The 23,338-nt window shown below is 35.5% G+C and overlaps 1 protein-coding gene and 1 long non-coding RNA gene across 4 annotated transcripts; one reads left to right on the forward strand and one right to left on the reverse strand.

Annotated features, from left to right (window-relative positions):
- The first annotated feature begins 445 nt into the window (after positions 1-445).
- LOC114454487 (kinetochore protein NDC80 homolog) lies at positions 446-16,081 on the forward strand. Of its 3 annotated transcripts, XM_028434997.1 has the most exons (17): positions 457-570; positions 2,322-2,420; positions 3,827-3,910; positions 5,740-5,866; positions 5,979-6,151; positions 8,091-8,193; positions 8,293-8,382; positions 9,558-9,651; positions 9,748-9,848; positions 10,966-11,110; positions 11,260-11,465; positions 12,431-12,580; positions 13,664-13,753; positions 13,841-13,933; positions 14,011-14,141; positions 15,086-15,188; positions 15,734-16,081. In XM_028434997.1, the coding sequence occupies exons 1-17, from the start codon at positions 563-565 to the stop codon at positions 15,860-15,862; spliced, it is 1,926 nt and encodes a 641-aa protein (XP_028290798.1). In that variant the 5' UTR covers positions 457-562; the 3' UTR covers positions 15,863-16,081. The 3 variants fall into 3 exon arrangements, with proteins under 3 accessions (XP_028290799.1, XP_028290798.1, XP_028290800.1); XM_028434998.1 differs by lacking the exons at positions 2,322-2,420; positions 3,827-3,910 and having other exon boundaries at positions 446-570; XM_028434999.1 differs by lacking the exons at positions 457-570; positions 5,740-5,866 and having other exon boundaries at positions 2,367-2,420.
- A 1,636-nt stretch (positions 16,082-17,717) lies between these two features.
- Positions 17,718-19,797, reverse strand: LOC114482155 (uncharacterized). Its single transcript, XR_003676311.1, has 5 exons — positions 19,726-19,797; positions 18,757-18,821; positions 18,532-18,623; positions 18,246-18,396; positions 17,718-17,924 (listed from the first exon to the last, which is right to left on the reverse strand). It is a non-coding gene; the product is annotated as an uncharacterized LOC114482155 (long non-coding RNA).
- Between the last annotated feature and the right edge of the window lie 3,541 nt (positions 19,798-23,338).

The following is a 23,338-nucleotide window of genomic DNA, read 5'->3' on the forward strand; positions in this document are numbered from 1 at the left end:
TTCCACTTCTTTGTCACTTGTCTTCTCAAATTCACCTTAAGCAGTAAAGATGTTCACTGTGGATGGAATCTGACACGCTTACGTTTAACAACAGAACAAAATGTAGTTATATAAATGTTTTATTTATTTATTTAAATTATAATCATTATATTTTAATCTATTTTATATTTTGTAAATATAAGCTAAAGATTGTTCATTGCACTTTGTATTTGAAATAAGAAATATGAAAAATCATAATTTTTTTTTTTGTTGTGGTTAATTTAATTCCTATTAAAACACTTAGAAGAATGACTGCAGTTTATTAATTGCACTTCGTATTTGAAAGTACCTTGGTTCTAAAAAGGTAGAAAACACTGATCTATACCAAATAAAACCAGCAGAGGGCAGCATTGTCATCTTGTTGATGCGTAACGAGGAACAGGGTGTGGAAGCTGAATGTGAGTTTTGTCCTTGGTGGCTTTCCGTAGCACAGTGACGTCACAGTTATTGACTGTTTAATTTCTGGCGGGTTGGATTTTTTCCTTTACGACTACGATTGTTTTTAAAGTTTAAACCAAGAAACATGGAGCGGTAGGTGATAAAAAACACATTAACTTGTTTAGAGACGCCACAAAAAACTATTCTGGGTTGGATTTTGGTTACTTTGCTGCCTAACTTTCGGTCTTTATTCAGTTCCTCTACTAACCGACGCTTGTGGCGTCAATGACCAGATAATAATGTGTATTTAAACTTCATTTTACTGCTTAACTTTAGATTTAGTTTTGACACAGCATTGCTGCTTTAGATTGTGAATACTAGAAAATATAGGTAACATAAATACCAAGCCGTCGTTGTTTAAAACTGGTGTTTATCGGTGTTATGTATTGAACGGGATCTGTTTTAAATGGTGACTGAAGAAATCAGCCTTTTGTGTGTTTTATAGTCACTTTGGTTATAAATGTTAATGTACAAAATGTAGTTAACCCTTTTTTAGCTGAAAGTCGATCAGAAAATAGCAACACTAATGTTACATGTTTACTACTTCGAGTTTTTCAACCTTGGGGTTGGAACCCCACATCGGGTCGCTTGGAATGTCTAGCAATTGATAAATATGTATATATATATTTTTTATTTTTTCATAATTATTATTCTTTTTCAAACTAAAACTCACAATCTTAAACAAGTGTATTTTATACTTTTACTTTGCCAAATATAAAAAATAATAATAAAATGTTGTGAAAAAAAAAAAAAATCAATCTTTATTTATTGTAGTAAAGCATAAAAAAAATGTCTTGGGGTCGCCAGAAATTCTTGATGACAATTTTAGTTAAAAATAATACAAAAATGACTGCAGAAGATTGTTAATTGCATTTTTTATTACAAAGACAGAATATTAAATTAATTAAAACACAATCTTAAACAAACGTATTTTATACTTTCACCATGTCAAATATAAATCTAGTTTAAAAAAACAAATCTGAGTTGGCACAACTTGTCACTAATCCTGCCTATTCTGTATTTGTAAAAAAAAAAAAATACACCATAACAAACATAATCAAAATGAAATTCTAGAAGAATAAAATGTCTTTGGGGTCACCAGAAATTCTTGATAACCTAATGAGGTCACAGTCACAAAAAAGGTTGGGACCCACTTCTTGACATTAGTAATTTGTAGATATTAGAGAACAATGACTAAAATGTGATATTGCAATACAGAGGTAGGCAACTTTTATGACAGCGGAGCTGAAAAAAATGTTTTTGTTTGATTGGGGGCTCACATGATCAACATTCATGTCAGCATTTAGAATATTGAGTGATCTGAGCATTAATACAGGAAAGAACAAAGAGTTTTTATAGTAATTTTGTGTGTTTTTCTCTCATTTTCTGTATGTGTGTTGTTGTCTTGCTCGTTGTGAGGCATTTTGTGCATTTTTTTCTGTAAAAGACATGTTTATTGGAGTCATATTGTGTTTTTGTGTGTGTCTCATATATTTCTTTACTTTGAGTAATTTTTGTGTATTTCTGTTGTTGTTTTGCTTGTTTGTTAGTACTGTGGGTTTGCAGAGTATTTTTCACGTGTTTTTTTTGTATTTTTATGTACTTTTGTTGTCATTTAATGTAATTGTGTGTATTACTGTTGTCGTTTTGTTCATTTTTGTATTTTCTGTGTTTTTATCTTGTCTTTTACTGTATTTTCTTGCAATGTTGTAATTTTTTGTATTTTTTAATGTGTTCTTGCTCTTGTTTTGTGTATTTTTCTGTCATTTTGTACATTTATGTGGCCCCCGTGCCACCAGTTTCCTGTCTGTTGTAATAGTTTTGTTCTAATAACCTGTGTTCAGTGGGAGGATGAGTCGAGCCACAACGGGCAGAGCCTCAGAGCTGCCGATGCGGGTACAGGACAGCAACAGGATGAGCATGGTGTATGCCACACCTCAGAGGTTCGTCTGCATGTTTTTATCAGAAAATATCACACTTTGAGCCTTTACTGTAAAATCTGGGTAGTTTTTTAGTAGGGATGCACTGAATATTGCAAAAAAAAGCCACATTCGGCCTTCGGTTTAGTGAGGTAAAATCAATGCCGAATAGTAGCGTGTGACACAATGATGCAATCAAACAACGTGCAGTGATTTTGAGTTGGAAAAGTGTGTGCACGTTGCTGCAAGCGCACAGCAGCAGCTCCTCCTTTCCACACAAACACAGCCAGACTTTCTCCTTTGCACTCTCCGTCATTGTTAGCGCTGTGAACCACACATCCCCATCATTTCCTCCTTACACTACACCGGGTCTCGCTGCATAGGCTGGTGTAGCATTAGCACGGAGTGCTAACAGCTGATGTGTGTAAACAATGGGTCTGTGGCTCCAAGCAGTGACTCCCAACACAATCAGCAGCAGAAAAAGTAGTGCAGTTTGTATTTAAAATAAAATATAATAAAGTATAATATATATTGTATTTTAAACAGCATTGTTATTTTAGTTGTTAGATAGTTGGAGAGGGAGGAGCTCATATTCTAGGAGGCGTGTTAGGTGACGTCACCTACCAACGTGGGCAAAATCCAACTGTCCTGTTTAAAGCAGACTTTACAAAATGTGGAATAACAAGGGAGGGAGGAAACATAACTTTTTTAACTTTATCCCTCTGAATGAGGCTAAAGGGATGAATATCACTGTAGCAGAACCATTATATAGTGTTTTTTTTTTTTTCATCATACCTCCGCTTTAATGCACTTTTGTTTTTTTGGATGCATGTTTTGTTTTATTTGAAGGCCTAATATAAATGAAAAACTTTGTTGTGCTTTTTTTTTTGAAAAGCAAAGACTACTGGAATATTTAAAAAATGTCATAATATTCAATAAACATTTACTTTCTTTAAAAAACATGTCTAAAAATATGTTCGAGGCTATTTATTTATGCACTAGTAAAAAAAAATAGTGAAAAACTTAACAAGAACTTAACAACTTCGATATTCGGTATTCGGCCAATTCAATTCATCTAAAGTTCAGTTCAACTTTAATTATATAGTGCAAAATACAACAAAGTCATCTCAAAGTGCTGAACAAAATGAAAAGTCCATAGTAAAAAAAAAAAAAAAAGAACCCAACAAGATCCACATGAACAAGCATTTAGCGACAGTGGAAAGAAAAAACTCCCTCTTTTTTATAGAAAGAAATCTCCAGTGAAACCAGATACAAAGCTTCATTTCGGTGCATCCCTAGTTTTTAATCATTTCTCCCTTCATAGTTGGCGGTAAGACGATCATTTCCTGTACATTTTTATTCTTGATGCAGTTTAAACCTACTTTTATGAAGCGTATCACACAGTTTAATGCTGTTATTTCTTTCTACAGTAAACAGCCTTCATTTGGAAAGCTCAGCATTGGAAAACCACCGTCTGTGACCTCTGAAAAGAGAACAAGCTTCTTTGGTGCCAGGTATGTCATTTATGGGAGAGAAGAGAAAATAATTTTGGGCAATTCAAGAATAAAGTCGAAATGTCGAGAATGAATATAATAGAATGGACCTTTATTGATCCCTAGAGACACGCAACAGAATAGCAGACAGTAAGAACAAAAAATAATATTGCAAATATTTGACTGTGGGATGGACATAAATTAGAAAAAAATTAAATAATGATTAAAAAAACACAACAAATGTGCAAATAAAGGAATATGATTGGTGGTGGTGGTGGGGGGGGGTATTAGAGTAGTTACAGTTATTGAGTTAAACAGTGGGGTTCAATAATTCGATGGCAATGGGAACTAAAGTTGAAATGTTGAGATTAAATCTGAAAATTTGAGAATAAAGTCGAAATATGAAGTCGAATTTTCAAAAATTACCTCAAAATACAATATTGTGATAAAAGCCAAAGGTCTGCTAATGAAGTCAAATCTACGGAAGCTGACGAGGGCCAATTCACCATGACAACAATCATCATATTGTGGCCATCGGCTCGAAAAAAAGTTTTTTAAGGTGCTTGTTGCTATTTTTTCTCAAAAAGGCAATATTTGAAAAAAATGTCTTTTTTTTTTTTTTTAACTCAAAGTCGTACCAGAACAGCAATTCTGGGTTAAATTTACTGATTTATTAACACACAGCTGCACAATATGTGCCACTTTTGGCTCTTTTTTTTTTCCTGTAAGGGACAGCACGTGTGAGTGAGTTCTGTAGTGTGGCTTGTTTAGATGAAGGTCTGGGTTAGGATACACTCAGTCATCATCTAACTGAGCTTTTCATGCTGTTTTGAGAAGAAGCAAAAGCAGCGACTCCTAAAATGAGTGTTTTAGTTAGGGATGTAACGATTAATCGTAAGGCAGTTAAAAATCGATTCATAGGTATCACGGTTGATATCGATTTTCTGAAAATTGAAACGCAGTACTTTTTTCCACAAGTGTAGGCGGCGGGCGGAGTCTGCTAATACTTTCTTTCTGGCCGCCTTCTACTCTTAAATATGTTAATAAATGATTCATTACCCCTTTAGCACCGAAAGAATATCTGTAATATTACTTGAATATCTGTAAAAGTCACGTTTTTCTATTAGCTCTGTCTGCCAGCATCGCTTCTCTTCTTCACTGCAAGATATCTGCATGCCAACCGACCACTGTGTTACCAGCGCCCTCTGCTGGTCCAAACAAATATGACATAAATCAGCGCAATCACGGGTTTTTTTTTTTTTTTAAAGTCCAATTGTTAAGGCACAAAATACATTTTCAGTTGCACTTTTAAAAAGAAAAAGAACTATTATGCAGTTTTGCATTGTTTATTATAGAACCAGAGTTTAAATGAATAGGCTTCATTTTCATTTGTATTATTCCTTTATTTATTTCATTCAAGATTTATTTTTAGTTAAATTGCATTGTTTTGAATAGTTTATCAAGGAATTATTTTGACAATGAAAAATAAAAGGAAAATAGTACCATATTTTCTGGTTTTTTTCCCAAAAAAAATTTTGTTTACAGTCCCATTTTGTAAAATAAATCGTGAGAGAATCGTATCGTGAACCCAGTATCGTGAATCGAATCGTATCGGGAGTTGAGTGAATCGTTATATCCCTAATTTTAATAGAAAACAAGCTATAAAATAAAAAAATATTTCATTACAGGTGATATTGTAATTTTACATTTTGCCAAAACAGAAATCTCGATATACAGTATCTTGACACTTGATATCTCGCCCAGGCCTACATGTTACATTGTTGCAGCAATGAAATGCCAACTTGAAATGTGTCTTTTGATGGTAATCTAATGCAATTTATTAAAAACAGAACGAGTGGAGCTGGTATGCCTCGTAACAGCACCATGTCTGGGTTTGGAGGCTCCGAGAAGATCAAGGATACCAGACCTCTGCATGATAAATCCTTTGTTCAGCAATGTATAAGGCAGCTGCATGAGGTACCACTAAAGAATTCAGATTTGTTTGTATTGCTCATGTTGTCATAATGTATATATTATGAGAATCCTTGGTATGCCTCGTAGATTCTATCCTGTGTTTTTTTTCCTTCAGTTTCTGACAGAGCAGGGCTTCCCAGGCCCGTTCTCCTCAAAGATGCTGCAGTCGCCCTCCACCAAGGAGTTTGTCAAAATGTTTGAGTTTATTTATCGGCAGCTCGATCCAACATTTGAGATGCCCAACTCAAAGGTGGAGGAAGAGGTTCCTGCTATTCTCAAAGCCCTGAGGTAAACACTTAAAGGGATCCCCCACTGTTTTTACAAATGTGGCCTAAAATCTTTAAAATGTACTTATTAGTAGATATATGTCTAACAACACACTTTATTTGTTTATTTTCCTTTCTCTCTCTCTCTCTCTCTCTCTCTCTCAAGTACCCCTGTAGTGCTAGGGGTACACTCGCTCCCATTTGAGAAACACTGCTCTAAATCGTCAGGAAAAGTTAAAGATGTTGATGTAAACCTTTTGTTTACAGAAAGAAGATAAAAACAGTTGTGACTTGAAAATAATTGATAACTACAGGGGGCGATAGTTCCAACTCTGCTGTTTGGTAGTAGATGATGAAGCAGAGCAGAAGAGCTCTCCTAAGGGACCTTTACTCTCCCTTAAACAGTGCGCTGACATGCTCTGGTGGCTGAAGTTAGTGAGTAAATCACTGACTGTTGAAGACACACAAACCCTGAGGATAGAAGTCTTTTTGGATGGAAGTCCTTCATGAGTCCGTGATTTACTTTTGGTAAACAAGAAGTTTACATCGACATCTTTAACTTGTCCTGATTTTTTAGAGCAACTAAAAGCAACACAAGTTGTTATTTTGACTGAAAAAGCTGCTAATGATCTAAAAATTAGGCTGAATGTTTCACTTTAATAGAAAACAATGGGATGTTTACAGACAGTGGGGCCATGTGACATCATCAATCACGTGATTTTAAATCTGTATTGTAAAGTAGTCCCATTTAGGAATGTGCGATATTTTATTGTTTATGATATATCGTCAAAAATATTCTCACCGCTAAGATTATGTCATCCCACGATATAAACAATAAATTTCCATGTTGGAAATTAGCGAGGCCCACGGGCCATTTGTCCCTCAATTTAGCCAAGAATGCCCATAAAAATCTTGTCCCACAGAACAAAACTGCCCCTGTTTGTTGTCAACTTATTATGCTGTGTACGGGAGCTCCGCAGCGAAGCTTTCGTGGCCGCGTTGTGCACCACTCCTCCCGCCCCCAGTTCTCACACCCACAGACGACGGTGCTTGTCACGGCTACCTGGAGCTGCGATATATCATGGACCACTACTTGGTTAAAACCAGATAACCATTAAACAAAGGGAACCGATTCAAGTTCCTCCATCAGATCCACCCAAAGTTCCACAAACACAGGGACAGAGATGAACCCGTAGCAACGATTATGAACTGGAAACTCAACTAAAGCTAACTATGCTAAGCTATCCCACTGACACACAGACTGGGCTAGAAGCTAATGCTAACCACTCCATATAAGGAATAATAGACCAAATAAAAAGAACAAGTCTTACTGTCATAAAACCACTAAGAGCCACTGATCTATTTATGGTCAGATTTAACACTTTTATGGAAGAATAAAAGCTAAACATGTCACACACTGTGTGAAATAAATGTTAGCATAATATTAATGTCTCTAATTAATCCATTCAAACTTGTGAAACGCAATGTTTTTTATTATATTTCACATGTTTACAGACAAAGTTGTCCCATTAGACTAATGTAAATATTGAGATTATTACACATAAATATACTGAATGATTAAATCATCAGCTTGATCTGGTTTAATTATAGTAATCATAGAGTTATTTATTAATCATAACTTTATGTAACTCATAAGATAAATGAAACAAGATTCAGCAGCAGTAAAAACACTGATGGAGTTATTTGTGTTTTGCATGTGCTTTTTTTTTTTTTAGAAAATTTCATTTTAAGCTGTTTCTATGCAAGCTAAAAATAAATAAGTGAAAAGGCTCTTTAGTGCCTCTTAAAGGTACTGTAGATAAAATATATATATAATACTATTTTTACACGCAAATACTAAAACATGTAATGTTATTAAAAAGTTTTGTCACATTATGTTTTCTGTAGGTCTAAGAAACAATGCTAATGATGCTTCTTGTGTGTGGTGTTTTATTTTGGAGGTATCCGTTCGTTCTTTCAAAGTCTTCCATGTATTCTGTTGGAGCTCCTCACACATGGCCACAGGCACTGGGTGCACTAATGTGGCTCATCGATGCTGTCAAGGTGAGCAAAACAAACTACATCCACTTTTCAAACATAGTCTTTAAGCGATCGTTAATAAAAAAATTAAAATATACGTGTTTTGTATGTTTTGTGTGGCAGGTTAACTGGAGTCTGCATAAACAGGAGCTGCTCTTCAGTGACTTCAGTGGCGACAGCGACAACATTGAAGAAGGGCCTGAATATAACAAGGTGTGTCATGTCTTTAAACAGTGTTAGCACTTTAATACAGTGTGTGTCTATGGGGTGTAAAAGCTTGGTCACGTTCTCATAGCTGACAAATTAAACATTTAGCTCATTTTTCTTTCATTTGAGACAGAAATTCATGTAAAACAGCATTTTCTATATCATTGTCAAAATGTGTCCACATGAAAAATTAATCTAAATGTTAAATGTAAGTGTTGCATCTAAATTTTAAATGTAAATCTAAATGTTAAATTTTGTGATCGCCTACTCTGTATAATTTCTGAACATTTAGCTTTGCACTTGACGACCGATTTAACATTTAGATTTAACACTGAGATTTAGATTTAACATGTAAATTTAGATTTAACATGTAAATTTAAATTTTACATTTAGATTTACATTAACACTTAGATTTAACATTGAGCTTTACATTTACGTTTAACATGTAGATTTAAATTTTACACTTAAATTTAGATTTAAGATTTAGTCTTACATTTAACATTTAGATTTAACATTTACCGTATATTTAACTTTTACATTTAGATTTTACTTGCAATTTTACACATATTTTTCATGCAGGTTTTTAGTTTAATTTAGTTTTTTATGAAATATGTTTGTTGCATTATGAAACATGATATGACTTTTTTAACCGTTTGTTCATTCCATACATTCACTGAATTTCCTTTTTTGTTTTCTTAAGCTTTTTGTCACAGATTCCAAACAATGTTTTAATATTTTTACATCTGTTTTTATTCCAGTCACTAGTTTAATTTAGTTTTTGATTTATTATAAAATATGATGTTACTTGTTCCCTGTTGGTTCAATGCATTTGAAAATGTGTTATATGTCAGGATTATTTGGGGGGCAATGGGTGCAGGTGGGGCTGGAAAGTTCACCTTTGTTCAAAGTGGGGAGCACCCAAAAAAGTTTGAGAACCACTGGTTAAATAATTGTTAAAGAGCAAAAAAAAAATTTGCATCAATTCAGACACATTCATGGTTCCAGTTTTTATCTTTGACTTTTAGTTAATCTGTATTATCTGGAGATTAATAGGACTGATAAGAACAAGTTAGTGTTTTCTGTCAACTTTGTTTAAAGATTAAATAAATAAAAGTATGGAAAGTGGGATATAAATACAGATTGATTGTTTAAAAAAAAGACTTTCACCTTTTGTTTTGTAGCTTTTCCTGGATTACACGGCGGAGACGTATTCAAAGTTCATGCAGGGCAACGACATCTTTGAGGATGAAGACGATTCTTTCCTCACTCGACTAAGTAAGTCAGTCAGTTCTCAGTAATCATAACAATAACATATGTCTATGTTTTAAATCCAGTATCTTGCTAACTGAAGTGTGATGAACGTCCTCACAGAGAAACTCTACAATGTTGACGACGCCCTGTTGGCCTCAATGGAGGAAAAATACAGGATTCTCAGCGATGAGGTGGAAAGACTGGAGAAAGACAATAAAACTGTAAGACTTTTAAACTCCTGAAAAAAAATCAGTCATGGGCAACTGGCGGGCCTCGATCTAATTTTATATGGCCCCCAAAGTAAATGTACAAAATGACAGAAAAATACACAAAACAAAAGCAAGAATACATAAAAAAAATACAGTGAAAATACTCCAAAAATAGAGAAAACCAATAAACACAGGAACCAAACGACAACAGTAATACACACAATTACTCCAAATAACACAATACAACAACAAAAATACACAAAATGACAATAAAAACACAAAATTACTCCACAAACCCACAGTGCTAAAAAACAAGCAAAACGACAATAGAAATTCACAAAAATTACTCCAAAAAATGCAAAATGACAACATACAGTAAATACTGACTCCAAAAACATAATTTTTTCAGGGAAAATACACAAAATTACTCCAAAAAATTATTCAAATGACAGAAAATCACAACCTGGGTACATAAAAATACAAGAAAAACACAAAAAAAATTACCTTGTAAACCCACAGTACTAACAAGCAAGCAAAACAACAGAAATACACAAAAATTTCTCCAAAAAATGCAAAGCGATGACAGAAATACTCAATATGATTTCAAAAACATACATTTTACAGGAAAAATACTGAAAATGACTTAAATAAATATGCAAAATCACAGAAAATGACAACAAAAGTTCACAAAAAGACAAGAAAAACACAGAAAATGACTCCGCAAACCCACACAGTACGAACAAACAAGCAAAACGACAACAGAAATACACAAAAATTACTCCAAAAAATGCAAAATGACAACATAAATACTCAATATGACAAAAAACGTATGCTTTGCAGGAAAAATACACAGAGACAACAGAAATGCACAAAAAATAATTATAACGAGCAATATAACAACAAACATACAGAGAATGACAGAAAAACACACAAATTATGATTAAAAAAAAATATTTGTTATTTCCTGTATTAATGCTCGGAATCCTGCCATAAATGTTGATAATGTGGCCCTTTTTGTGGGCCACACTCTTCTGGTGTAGAGTCCACTTAAAAAAAGAACAAAACCTCATTCAAAAAGTGAAATTGAAAATGTGTCAATGACACCAAACCACGTTCTTGCTGTGAACAGGACCGCCTGATGACTACGAGGATGGAAAAAGTCAAACTTCAAGCAGATCTAAAGAAACTCCACAGCTATCGGAGCAGCTTGGACTCATTTAAAGCAAAGCTGGAGAGCAGAGACTCAGAACTTAAAGATGAGTTGGAGACAAATCGTAAGCAGCAGCATCATCATGTTTCTACTCCACATATTTATCTAAATATGATGAATATGACCTGATATTATAGGTGCATCATAAGCCATAACATTATGTTACCTAAATGTACTTTAATGTATTTTACTTGTGCCGTTTGACTTCTCTAGTCAGTCTTCTAGAAACTCTAAAACATGAGAGAGATGAGCTGCAGCATCTCCTGCAGAACCAGAAGTTCACGCCTGCAGATGTGGAGAGAATCAACAGAGAGAAGAGAGAACTCCAACAAACCATCTCCAGCCTCTCAAAGTCTCATGAAGATGCTGAACAACACAAGTGGAACGAAGAGATCGCTCTGGCTAAAGTCAAGGAGAAGGTACTTTGTAATCAATAATCAAATATCATATTTTACAGATTGATCCCAGGGATATTTATCTCCAGAAAATGATTTTCATAAAATTGTTGACCACGTTTTTGTTGTTTATTTGTTGAATCCATAAATAATTCCTTGATAATGAAACCTTGACCTGTTCTCTAGCGCCACCATCAGGACAAACTTATAAATTAGAATTCATTTATTTTGAATAGTTTTCATCCAAATCGTCTCAAATTTACTGATAACATCAATAACCATTAGAGTATAAACCCTATTGGTTGTGGTGATGATATGACCTTTGACCTTTCCTGCAGCACCACCATCAGGTCACACTTTCAGTTTTAGAGTTGGTGTATCTGGAAAATCGTTTGTCCAAATCTTTTCTAATCTGGTAATTCATGACTCTCACAGAATGAACCATAATGATTTATGTTGGTAATCCTCTCTTTCCTCTTATAAGCATATTTATTTACTTATTTTTATCTGCTTTTTTGTAACATATTTCAGTTTATTCACTATAAAGTTTCAATCAACCCTCCTATTTAGTTATCTGGGCTTTAGAATTATTTGATATGATTTTTTTTATTTTATTTTATGTGTGTGTGTGTGTGTGTGAGTGTGTGTGTGTGTGTGTGTGTGTGTGTGTGTGTGTGTGTGTGTGTGAGGAGTTTGATCAAATTGACCCCAGAGGAACACCAATGCGTGCAATATGTGTTCAGCACATTGAAAAAAAATGTCATCATGATAATTTTATGCTTAATCAAAATCAAAAAAAGTCACAAGAAATAAAGTCAACTGTTGTATTTTTGAATGAGGCCAAATTGACCCCTTGGATAATAGGAGGGTTAAATATAAGATGCTATAGACATATGACTATTAGCTAGCTTTTTCTAAATGTTCATCCCGACACTATATTGTCAATAAATATAAGTTAATGTTTTTTAACGCTGTTCTGTCCATGGTAGGCGGAGCTAAAGCTGACGGAGTATCACAAACTGGCTCGTAAACTGAAGCTGATCCCACTGTCCGCTGAGAACGCATGTGGTCACGATTTTGAAATCAGACCTTTTGAATTTGGAAACGCTCTCATGGTTCAACAGAAGTCTCAGATCCAGGTACGTCATTTAGTCATTGTATCGCTAGTTCATGATCAATTCTGGTATCAATAACAATGATTACTACTACAATCCGTGTACCCTTCGTTCTTTGGTTTTTCTATTTTAAAACCAAATCTAAATAACAAATAAACTGTGTGGTTATTTAGTTTTTCTGACTAATCGGATGATAAATCGTACAATTTTTTGTTCTATGTTGCTACAATCTTTTAATGCTTTTTTTTTATTGTGTCGGGGGTGAAATGCTCCCAGACCAGGGATGATCGAATGTATCCCAATAATGTCTGCTGTTTATCATGGTAACGATAAAAATTACGATAAATTAAAAAAATAAATAAATAAAAGTATTTCCAACTTTAAGTGTAAACAGGTTCCTTACAAACACAAATAAAAATAAATAAATCATCACTAGAATCTAATTCAGTAATAGCATTTACACATACATGTGGATCACTCTATTAGTGTTATTGTAAATAATTAATTTATAATGAAAAAAAGCACAAAAATAACTCCAATAGTCTTTTTACTCTTTAATATAAACTTTTTATATGAAGTTGTTAGTGTTAGCTCTTAGCCCAGTCTTTGTGTTGGTGGGTTAGCTTAGCTTAGTTAGCTTTAGTCCAGTTTCCACTTCATAATTGTTGCTACTTTGGGTGAATCTGACAGAGGAACTTAGACTGGTTCACTTTAGGGGGGGTGTGGTCTGGTCACGGTTCGTGATGTAACTTGTATGGCAGCTTCAGGTAGAGTGCGGCGCTCCCGTTAACACCGCTCCAGAGAATAACAAAGACAAAAGACTTGGAGGCATCGTTGGCCCCGTGGAACAAGGTTTTTAGGGCCGTTCTTGGCTACATTGAGGGCGTAACGTACATACAACTCTGAGCTAAGATGTATCAAAGGTGCGATGAGCCACTCCTCATGAAAAACAATGATCAGCTCTGTCCACAGCTTGATGACGTAATCTACAATGCCGACTAATCGTTGAACCCTTTCTTCACAATGGAGGCTCGAAAGGGTCGGATTTGGCCCCTGGGCCTCAGGTTTGACACGCGTGATATTAAAAGCTTGTGCACTGTGCGTCAGATCAAGCTGAGGAAGCTGATCAGTGACGTGGAGGAGGAGATCAGTCGCTGCTCCAACATGAAGCTCAGCCTGGAGGAGTCGTGTGAACAGGTGTGTGTGCGTGTATAAAGCTTCCTCTGTGTTGTATCTACAGTCAAAACTCAGTGATTAAACCCTGCTGTGTGCGTGTGTGTGTAGGTAAACTCTAACATCATGGATAAGTCCAACGACCTGAAGCAGCTCAGAGAGCAGATCCGCAAGTTGGACGAACGTCTGGATTCTGAGATGCAGGTACAGCCTTCGTCATCACACAGAAGTGTTTCTGTGACCTCCACCAGACTTCATTCTATTTTTAATTTTATTTCTAGGAGCTAGCGCGAGAAGAACAGGACTGGGCAGAAGAAATGGAGTCTGCTGATAATCACCGCAAACTTCTGGAGAAGAAAGTGAACTTTGGTTATGATGAGGCTGTGCAGCAGCTGAAGGCAGCACAGCAACAGTAAGTCACACTGAAACGTGCATTTAGAGCAGTGGTTTTCAACCTAGGGGTCACCTGGAATGTGTTAAAAATCATTTCTGATTGAAAATATATTTTATATATGTTAATTTTTCTTTTTCAAAATAAAATGCAACACAGTCTTTAACAACTCTATTCTTTACTTTCAATTTCTCAAATCTAAATCTAGTTAAAATAAAATGCTGTATAAAGAAAAAATATATATAACAAAGGGTAGCACTCTACTTAAAGTTTCTTCATAAAGGCTGACATTACGCTGTCATTATTATGACTTTTCTGCAGCTCCCATTTGCTGTTCCATGAGCTACAAGGAGAGGCATAAGCAGAGAGAGCGGTCAGCAGGACCCCCTGGAACAGTAGCCCAGATATTTAGATGGCAACAAAAGACAGTTTAATTAGACAGAAGAGGAGGAGCTTTGGTGGGGGTGGGTTTGCGAGGCGTTTGCATACAAAGGTGTGCGGAAGTAGGCGTGTTGCCGTGTTTTAAATGCAATGCTGAGACCAACTAGAACATGATCAGCTGGATGATTAACTGATTAGGGGATGGATGCTGTCAGTTGTTAACAGCTACTGACAGATGAAGGGGTGGGGCTAGCTTGACTTTTGTGCCTGCCTGAACTAATTTTATGGAGACACCATGAAACGAAAAAAATAAAAAAAAATAGAATAATAATTTACTCAGTAAAGGTTGGGTGTAGAAATGTAGCAAATGACTTCTTTTAAAACATACTTACAGTAAGTACAAGTAAAATTACTGATTTAGAAATATACTCAGAAGCACCCATAAAAGCAACTCAGTTACAGTAACGTGAGTACTTGTAATCCATTACTTTCACTTCTGCTCCTTTGTCTCTCGGCTTTAGTCAATAAGTTAGTTTTAATGCTTTGCTCTCATGTTGGTCATGTGTTTTATTTTTAACGTGTAGGTACCATCTGGTGCTGCAGGAGACCAATGAGGAACGGAGAACAGTAGCAAACAACCTGGCTTCTGTGTTTACCACCGCTGCCAATCACCTGTCCATCACAGAGGTAACACTTCTGTTTGTCAGGAATCACATGAGAACTAGAAAAGCAGCTCATTTCCACCCATGCAGTTTCTGCTTAATTTTGTTTAAAAAAAACAATAAAAAATAACTTTAGAAATAATAAGGGGGTCGCCATTCCCATTTCAGGATTTTCATTCTGTTTTTTCCGTCAGTTTTAAAAGGAAAACTTCAAGAAACTACAACCAGACAATGAAGCTATTGATGATTTCAGGAAGTTTTTTTTAGCTTGTAATGAGTCTGATTATTAGGGAAAAACAAATAGCAAATGTTTAAACTGGTGAGGCTGTGGTTTAGGTCGTATTCATAATTGACGAACGCAGCAGTGCGCATTGGCTGATGCCGATACACGTAAAACACGCAAAAATGGGCCGATTAAATTGGCCGGCCAATGAATCACTATTTCCACGGCACAGTGTTTGATAAACCCTGAACTATAGTACCTGATGTGGTTTGTTTGTTGTTTAATATTTAAGTTTGGGTTCTAACGTGGTGTTTATTGATGTATGTTGTGGTTCCTGTTTATAACAGAAGTGTCTGGAGGATCTTCACAGTCGAATCCAGAGGATTTGCTCCAAGGCTGTGGAAGAGGACAAAGCTTCTCTACAAAAGATGCAGGAAACAGTGAAGAACTTCATGTCCAAAGCAAACAATATGTAAAAAAATAAAGTAAAAAAAGATCTTTACAGGGACAACAGAAATGTTTGTACGTTCTTTCGTTCTCTGAAAAAAAAAATGTTTAGTTGAACCGTTATTGTTCCCTGTTTGAAGTTTGTCTTTTTAACTCTGTGTTTTTTAGTATTTCCACTTTTCATATTTCAATGTCTGTGTTCATTTAAGTTAATAAACTGTATTTTCAGTGTATTCAACAAAGCTTAACCTCAGCAAGATTCTTTCTTTTTATAATATGTTAAAGTTTTATTTATTCAGAAAAACTGTTCCTCAGGAAATCCACTTTGATCTCCTGACATGTTTCCACTAAAAACTGCCAGTCTTCCACAGAGGCATCTGCTGATTGCTTTGATATTTTTTTTGAAGTTTTTTTTTACTTCCGCGTAGTAATAAATATGCAAAATTTCAGTTTCCTATGTGCTGTAGATTATGAGATATTAGAAGCTAAAAATGGAAGAAAAATAAGAACCTATGAAAATAAACCCCCCCCCCCCCCACTAAATTGTCCATATTTCATAATACGATCAAACAAAAAAAAACTTAGAGTGACTATTGAATATTTAAGAAACAATTGGTAAAAAAAATTCTGATTTTTTTTTTCAGACTAAAGTGTGATGACATGAATTGAGTCGTATTACTTAATGTTGTTTTCTATTGAAGACACTAGAGAGCAGCACATACAGTAGCTCTGCAGCTTGTGTGCACTGTGATGATTGGCTGATCAGGAAAAAGATTAATTAATTAAACCTTGGTTTAATGAGGGACGAACGATAGAAAATCTGCCTTTAACCTAAGTTTAAATAAGATACACAAGTGTTTATTGCTTTCTTCTTTAAAAGGTGATGTTGAAGGACTCCACAGAGATGGAATGGATTATTATTCATTTGTAGCATAGATCTAGTGCAGGGTTGGGCGACTATCACAGCGGGGGCCACCAAAATTATGATTGTATCTGATCCAAGGACCATACTATTAACATTTATGACAGCATTATAACTAGTGCAGTGTCTGTAGGAAGTCTGTATTCATAGATGTATGGGCAGACTATCTACTGTATACTATCTATATAGACAGTCTGTCCATGCATGTATGAATATATACATATGTAGGTGTTTGTACACATGTATTATCCACACAGCTTTCAACTTACACTGCGCAAAAAGCCCAAGAATCGAACCCCGAATATTCCAAGATATGAGTCAAATGCGGTGATATCCACCTGGGATACTCTCCGAACAGCAGTTGAAGTCGATGTCATGTTCGGAGCATGTCAAACTCCGGATATGGGAACACTTTTATACTTGCCATATCCCGGAGTTCAATTCTTCCCGGATACTCTCCCCGGTCATATCCGAAGTCCGAACACCACTAGTATTTTGATTCCGAATACTGCACCGATACTCTGCCCGGTCATATCCGAAGTCCGAACACCACTAGTATTTTGATTCCGAATACTGCACCGATACTCTCCCCGGTCATATCCGAAGTACGATATACAATTCATGGCCCATAGGGTGACTCACCATACCCAGGACAGTTAAATGCAGTGTCCCTAACTCTATACTAGGTCCACTTAAACCTTTTTCACCTCTGTACCAATTGTCTCATCAAAAATGGCAGATCTACTTTGAAGATAGAGACTATCAAGATAAATATTAAAAACAAAAATCACTTAGTGCACATAACATTTTATTCTATCACAATAAAATTAGAATGAGTTAGAAAAAGAAACACACACACACATATATCACACAAACAAAATTTTAAACATCTCTATCTGAGTCTTCTTCCACCTCACTCACATGCAGATAGATAGATGTTTTATCTGAATTAGGGCGGAGCCTTTTTGAAAAGTGTCCAGAGTCTGTGCATAAGTGAGTGGATCTTGGCTCAACACTTTTTTTTCTGTTATTGCCCAGTGCTTTCTGGCAGGTTTCCATCATCTCTGACAGTTGTGTTGCTCGCCACTTTGGTAGAGGCAAATTTGTAAACAGTTTTTTTCTTCTGGAGAGAGGATCCTCTGTCCCACTTTGACCCATTCCTTGAAAAGCTGTGTGACAAATGGGAAGAGAGGTCAGTATCCTGACCATTTTTATTTCAGCTGTCCTAACATGAACACAAGACCCACTTTAAATATTTAATCCGATACATTTCTTGGCTAACACAATGTAACAAAACAATTATGGGTCCTTAAATTATGACAATAAATGATAACAGAAACAAATCCATTGCTGTTATTAATTGTTGTTCCAATTGGTTTATTGATGCATTAACCTTAGCTCAACAGCTTGTCGCAGGCAACTAAAATGTCTTAAAGAGTCACTTTAGAAATAGCCTGTATACACTTTGTTTACAGGTGATTGATAAATACCATGATCAATAAATGCAGCAGTATGGAGCACGGCAATAACACTGGATCTCTCCTGGTGGTAAGAGTCTTCCTACTCTTTACATCCTCCTTGGTCCCATTCAGGTCCTGCTCCTCACTGGCCTCGTAGGATTCTAAAGCCATGTTGCAGCTCCTAGTGAATGAAAATGACAACACAAATACTATGTCATGAATTCATACTAAATGTATTATTTTAAGGCATCTGAAAAGGCTAATGATCACTCAAATACATTAAATTAGGTCCCCAGATTAATGTGATCAGACTTACTTCTAACTTGGCTTGTGCCCCAGTGTGGCTCAGCATCTTAAATGGCCCCCATCACAGCCATGGTCACTTTTTCATTGTGATCAGAACAGAATCTGTGGTGGTGGTGGTGAAGGTAGAAGATACTCATCATTCAGCAAAACATGTTACAAAAAAAAATCTAACTAACTGTGTTTTGTAATTTTCACAAAATGTGCCAATTCAGAGGGAAAAAGACCAAAAACATACTTGTCCTCTGGCTAGACCTTCCATTGCAGCTCTGTGAGGCTTCTATATGTATGACGGACCAAGCCCTGTATGGATATAAATACAGTGGTGATCAAATGTGTGCAATGTAGAGGACAGACATAAATACATGCTTGGACATACAATCTAGCCATAGTACATGGATTCTTGGACATGCAATACACAAGTGGTTCTCAACCTGTGGGTTGGGACCCTTCCACTCTATTAGAGTTTTTTTTTTTCGGATTGCTAACAAGTATTGGTTGAAACTGAAGTCACATGTTCAAAACTCTAAACACAGCCTGCATATCCATCAGTCATCTCAGCTCAACAGTTACTCTCATCTCCAAAAGTGTTTCTCACCAACAAAACACTTCATACACGTCTCAAATGAAGCTCATTCAACCACAACACTAACAAATAATCTCATCTAGTCACTCTGAGCTCACTGAACTACTAAATACTAACAACAAAGAGCATTACATTGTCAGGTACATCAGTATTTTAATACAAAATAAGATCTTTGCACAAAAAAAATATAAAAATTACTGTAAACAAAAAAATAATCTATAGGGTACAATTATATAAAACACAAAATACTGTAATCATTATATTTCGTTTAGCTGATGTGTTTTGAACAAAGTGTGTTAGCATTTTAAAAATGTGCTGTAAACGTTTAGTGTTTTGCAGGTGGTGAACTAATTATAATAACTCATCATTATTAATAATAAAAACTAGTGAGTGAGAAAAGAGTTGATGAATGTTGTTGACTGTGGTCAGTGAATGTGTTTTGTGTGAAAACAATGAAAAATGAGTCACAGTTTAGTCCACATGGACTGAGAGATTTGCAGACCATGTTTTGAACATGTGACTTCAGATTAGACCAATGCTTATTAGCATTGAAAAAAAACACTAATACACATGAAAAATAGTCACACTGACCAAAAACAAATCTAATATAATAACACTTACCCTCCTTGATCTTAATCGGTCACGTCTGAGCTGAACTCCACAGCTGCGATGAAGATGTGGTTTGTACTGAAGCTCCTGCAGTAGAAGTTCCCTTGCTACCCTGATTTGCATGTGTATAGCTCACAGCATTTTCATTTACATGTTAAAGCCTCTCCTAGAATTGAGGGGAAAGGTCATGGGGGTCCTCCCCCCAGAAATGTTTTAACAAAAGACATGCAAATTCCTGCATTCTGGTGAATTTTAGCTGCAAGAACAAGTAAAAAATCTTAATAAAAACGTTGGTACAATAATTTTTCTGAACTTAGTCACACTTCTGTCACAACCAGTGTTGTTCTAGTTACTGAAAAAACATAACTAGTTACTGTTACTAGTTACTTCATTCACAAATGAACTCAGTTACTATTTTGATTACTTACCCCAAAAACTAATGAGTTACATGAAAAAGTAACTTTTAAGTTACTTAGAATTAAAGAATGCATTATTTTTTGGGTCATCTGTGTCTGTACAGCTTTATATCAGCGCTGTATCAGAAAAGAATCCACTGTTGATCAACTCTCTGGTGGAGGAACAGTGGTTAATGAAGCTGACTTATAATCAGAGGTTTGAATCCCTCCTACTCCTACTGTATTAACATTGCTTTGGATAAAAGCCTCTGATAAATGAAATGTTATTGTATCTAACCCTACAGTTTATAATCATTTACATTAACAGTACTAAACTCTGCTCAGTATTAATCTTTACAAATACCAATCTGACTGAAACACTAAGAATTCTATTCTTTCAATAACAGTTTATTTACCTGAGACCAGCAGAAACTGAAAATGTTACAAGGAATTCTGAAATAAATAACACAAAACAACCTGAATATTATTCAGAATCAAAGGTCAAAACTTAAAGTGGCTTCACCTTCATAAAATCAGTTGTGTTTAGCCTTAGAATGTTCCTTTACAGGCATCAAAGAATGGAATGGGCTCCAAGATAATCTAAAGAACAACACAGCTTCTCATGGGCAGTCAAAGATTGACTTTAGCACAACCATGTTCGTAAGCAATGAGACAAATCAGATATAACTGAGGCAGATTGAAACTAAAAAGACAGTTTGGAAGAAAAATACACAAAATCTAAATTTTTAACAAATAATTCTAATTTAAATACTAAACTTAATACACATTAAACAACTCACATACAGATACCAAATAAATCAAATAAAGCAGGCACAATAGACCCCTAAATAATAAATAATAATAAATCAATTAATAGATCTTTAACATAATTTGTGTTGCTTTAAATCAGCAGTAAATTTAATCTTTAACTAACTACAAGAAATTGATCATTTGATTTGTAAATGTAAAATATCTTCTAATTAAAAGAATACTGTAGATATACACTTTTAAAATCTATGATTTGGCCTTTATAATTTATGTGTGTCTTTATCTTTGATTTTGCCGAATGGCAACGATTACATGATGTTTTTGCATTCGGAATTATTTACTCCGATTTAAATCATTCGGAATTAAAGTGGTAATTCCCGAACGAGGTTTACATGGAAAACAGGTTTATTCGTCTTTAGATAATTCCGCTTTAGGGCTGGGGGTTGGGAAGGCTCTGACTGGACAGGGGGACAGGGGTTTATCAGGACAAACATACAACAAACATTTTATTGTCGTCTATGAAACAGAAGACCACACACGAGAATTGGTTTCACCTTTATTTTGATTTAGTTTTGAAGCATCAGCTCAACAATAACACATGGTTTCAGTTTGGACCATGGAGCGTAAGGGAGATATGAACTAATCACTGGTAAAAATCCCAGTAAAACTCTGAAAACAATCACCACGAATAAATATTTGCTCCCTGGTAAAGACAGTAGCTCTAATAACAGGTAAAATGATAAACTGGTGATATTACAGCCTGAGAATGCAGTACTGGGACGCATTTACTCCGGGGGGTCCTAGTGCCAGCCGTCCGATGAAGCCTGTTACGTTTACCGAGGTTCGTGTGTGTTTAATAAGTCCGTGTATGTCCGTGTGAAAGTCTGCATGCTTATGCCTTTGTCCATCCACTCTTTTCATTATATCCATGTCTTTTAAGGCTCTTATCAAATAGTCTAGGCTGGAGTCCAGGCCGTCGCTATCTTAGATTATGTCGTCACCAGCGCGTCATCTTCGCAAGTCGCGCATGCGCAAAACAATACAGATTAAAATAAAGCGGCTTTAACCAAGTTAAGTGTTTACAAGAAAGAGGAATTATCTAATTTGGAATTAAAAACGGAATAAACCAGCCACATAATTTGGAATTAACTGTACTTGGCAATTAAAATGATTCTGATTCTGATACGGTTTAGAGGGGAAACACTTTTTCACATCACTGTAGTTCAAACCACAGATTTCATAGACATCACATCCTGGATGAGCCGTAATTTTCTCCTTAACCAGGATAAAACCAAAGTGATTTTATTTTGTCCAAAACACCTCAGAGTTAAATTATCAGAGTAAATAGTGTCTCTGGATGGCATTACTCTGTCACCCAGCACCACAGTAAAAAACTTAAGCACTTTGAGACGAAAGTTGAACTGAATTGAATATTTGACCAGATATGGGGCATATCAAAAAACTCCGGATATGCATCAGAATAGTCCGTATTCTCGACAGAATCAAAAACCGGATATTTAGGGATTCTGGGTGTTTTCACCCTGAGGACATTTCCGGAACACATATATGACAAAATATAAATACTGTTAGTATCCTAATACAATATACTGTCTTCATGAAAAATATTGGGTCCGTATTTGACCAGATATGGGGCATATCAAAAAAACTCCGGATATGCATCAGAATAGTCCGTATTCTCGACGGAATCAAAAACTGGATATTTAGGGATTCTGGGTATTTTCAACCTGAGGACATTTCCGGAACAAATATATGACAAAATCTAAATACTGTTAGTATCCTAATACAAAATACTGTCTTCATGAAGTATATTGGGTCCGTATTTGACCAGATATGGGGCATATCAAAAAAACTCCGGATATGCATCGGAAATGTCCGTATTCTCGACAGAATCAAAAACCGGATATTTAGGGATTCTGGGTGTTTTCACCCTGAGGACATTTCCGGAACACATATATGACAAAATCTAAATACTGTTAGTATCCTAATACAATATACTGTCTTCATGAAGAATATTGGGTCCGTATTTGACCACATATGGGGCATATCAAAAAAACTCCGGATATGCATCAGAATAGTCCGTATTCTCGACGGAATCAAAGACTGGATATTTAGAGATTCTGGGTATTTTCAACCTGAGGACATTTCCGGAACACATATATGTCAAAATCTAAATACTGTTAGTATCCTAATACAATATACTGTCTTCATGAAGAATATTGGGTCCGTATTTGACCAGATATGGGGCATATCAAAAAAACTCCGGATATGCATCGGAAATGTCCGTATTCTCGACAGAATCAAAAACCGGATATTCTCGATTCTTACTCTTTTTGCGCAGTGTTATCCTGAGTTATCATGACTACCTGTCAAACACTGAGCTGTTCTGCAAAGCTGCATTTTAGGCAATTTTATGAAATACTCCATGAATGGTATCATTGCAG

The sequence above is a fragment of the Gouania willdenowi genome, chromosome 20 (genome assembly GCF_900634775.1).
Source record: "Gouania willdenowi chromosome 20, fGouWil2.1, whole genome shotgun sequence".
Classification (NCBI taxonomy): domain Eukaryota; kingdom Metazoa; phylum Chordata; class Actinopteri; order Blenniiformes; family Gobiesocidae; genus Gouania; species Gouania willdenowi.

Bases quoted from the DNA above. Each gene is read 5' to 3' on its own strand.
- LOC114454487 (XM_028434997.1), top strand. The intron at 2,421-3,826 runs GTTCGTCTGCAT...TTCTTTCTACAG, and splicing joins GTGTATGCCACACCTCAGAG to TAAACAGCCTTCATTTGGAA. The intron at 13,754-13,840 runs GTGTGTGTGCGT...GTGTGTGTGTAG, and splicing joins TGGAGGAGTCGTGTGAACAG to GTAAACTCTAACATCATGGA.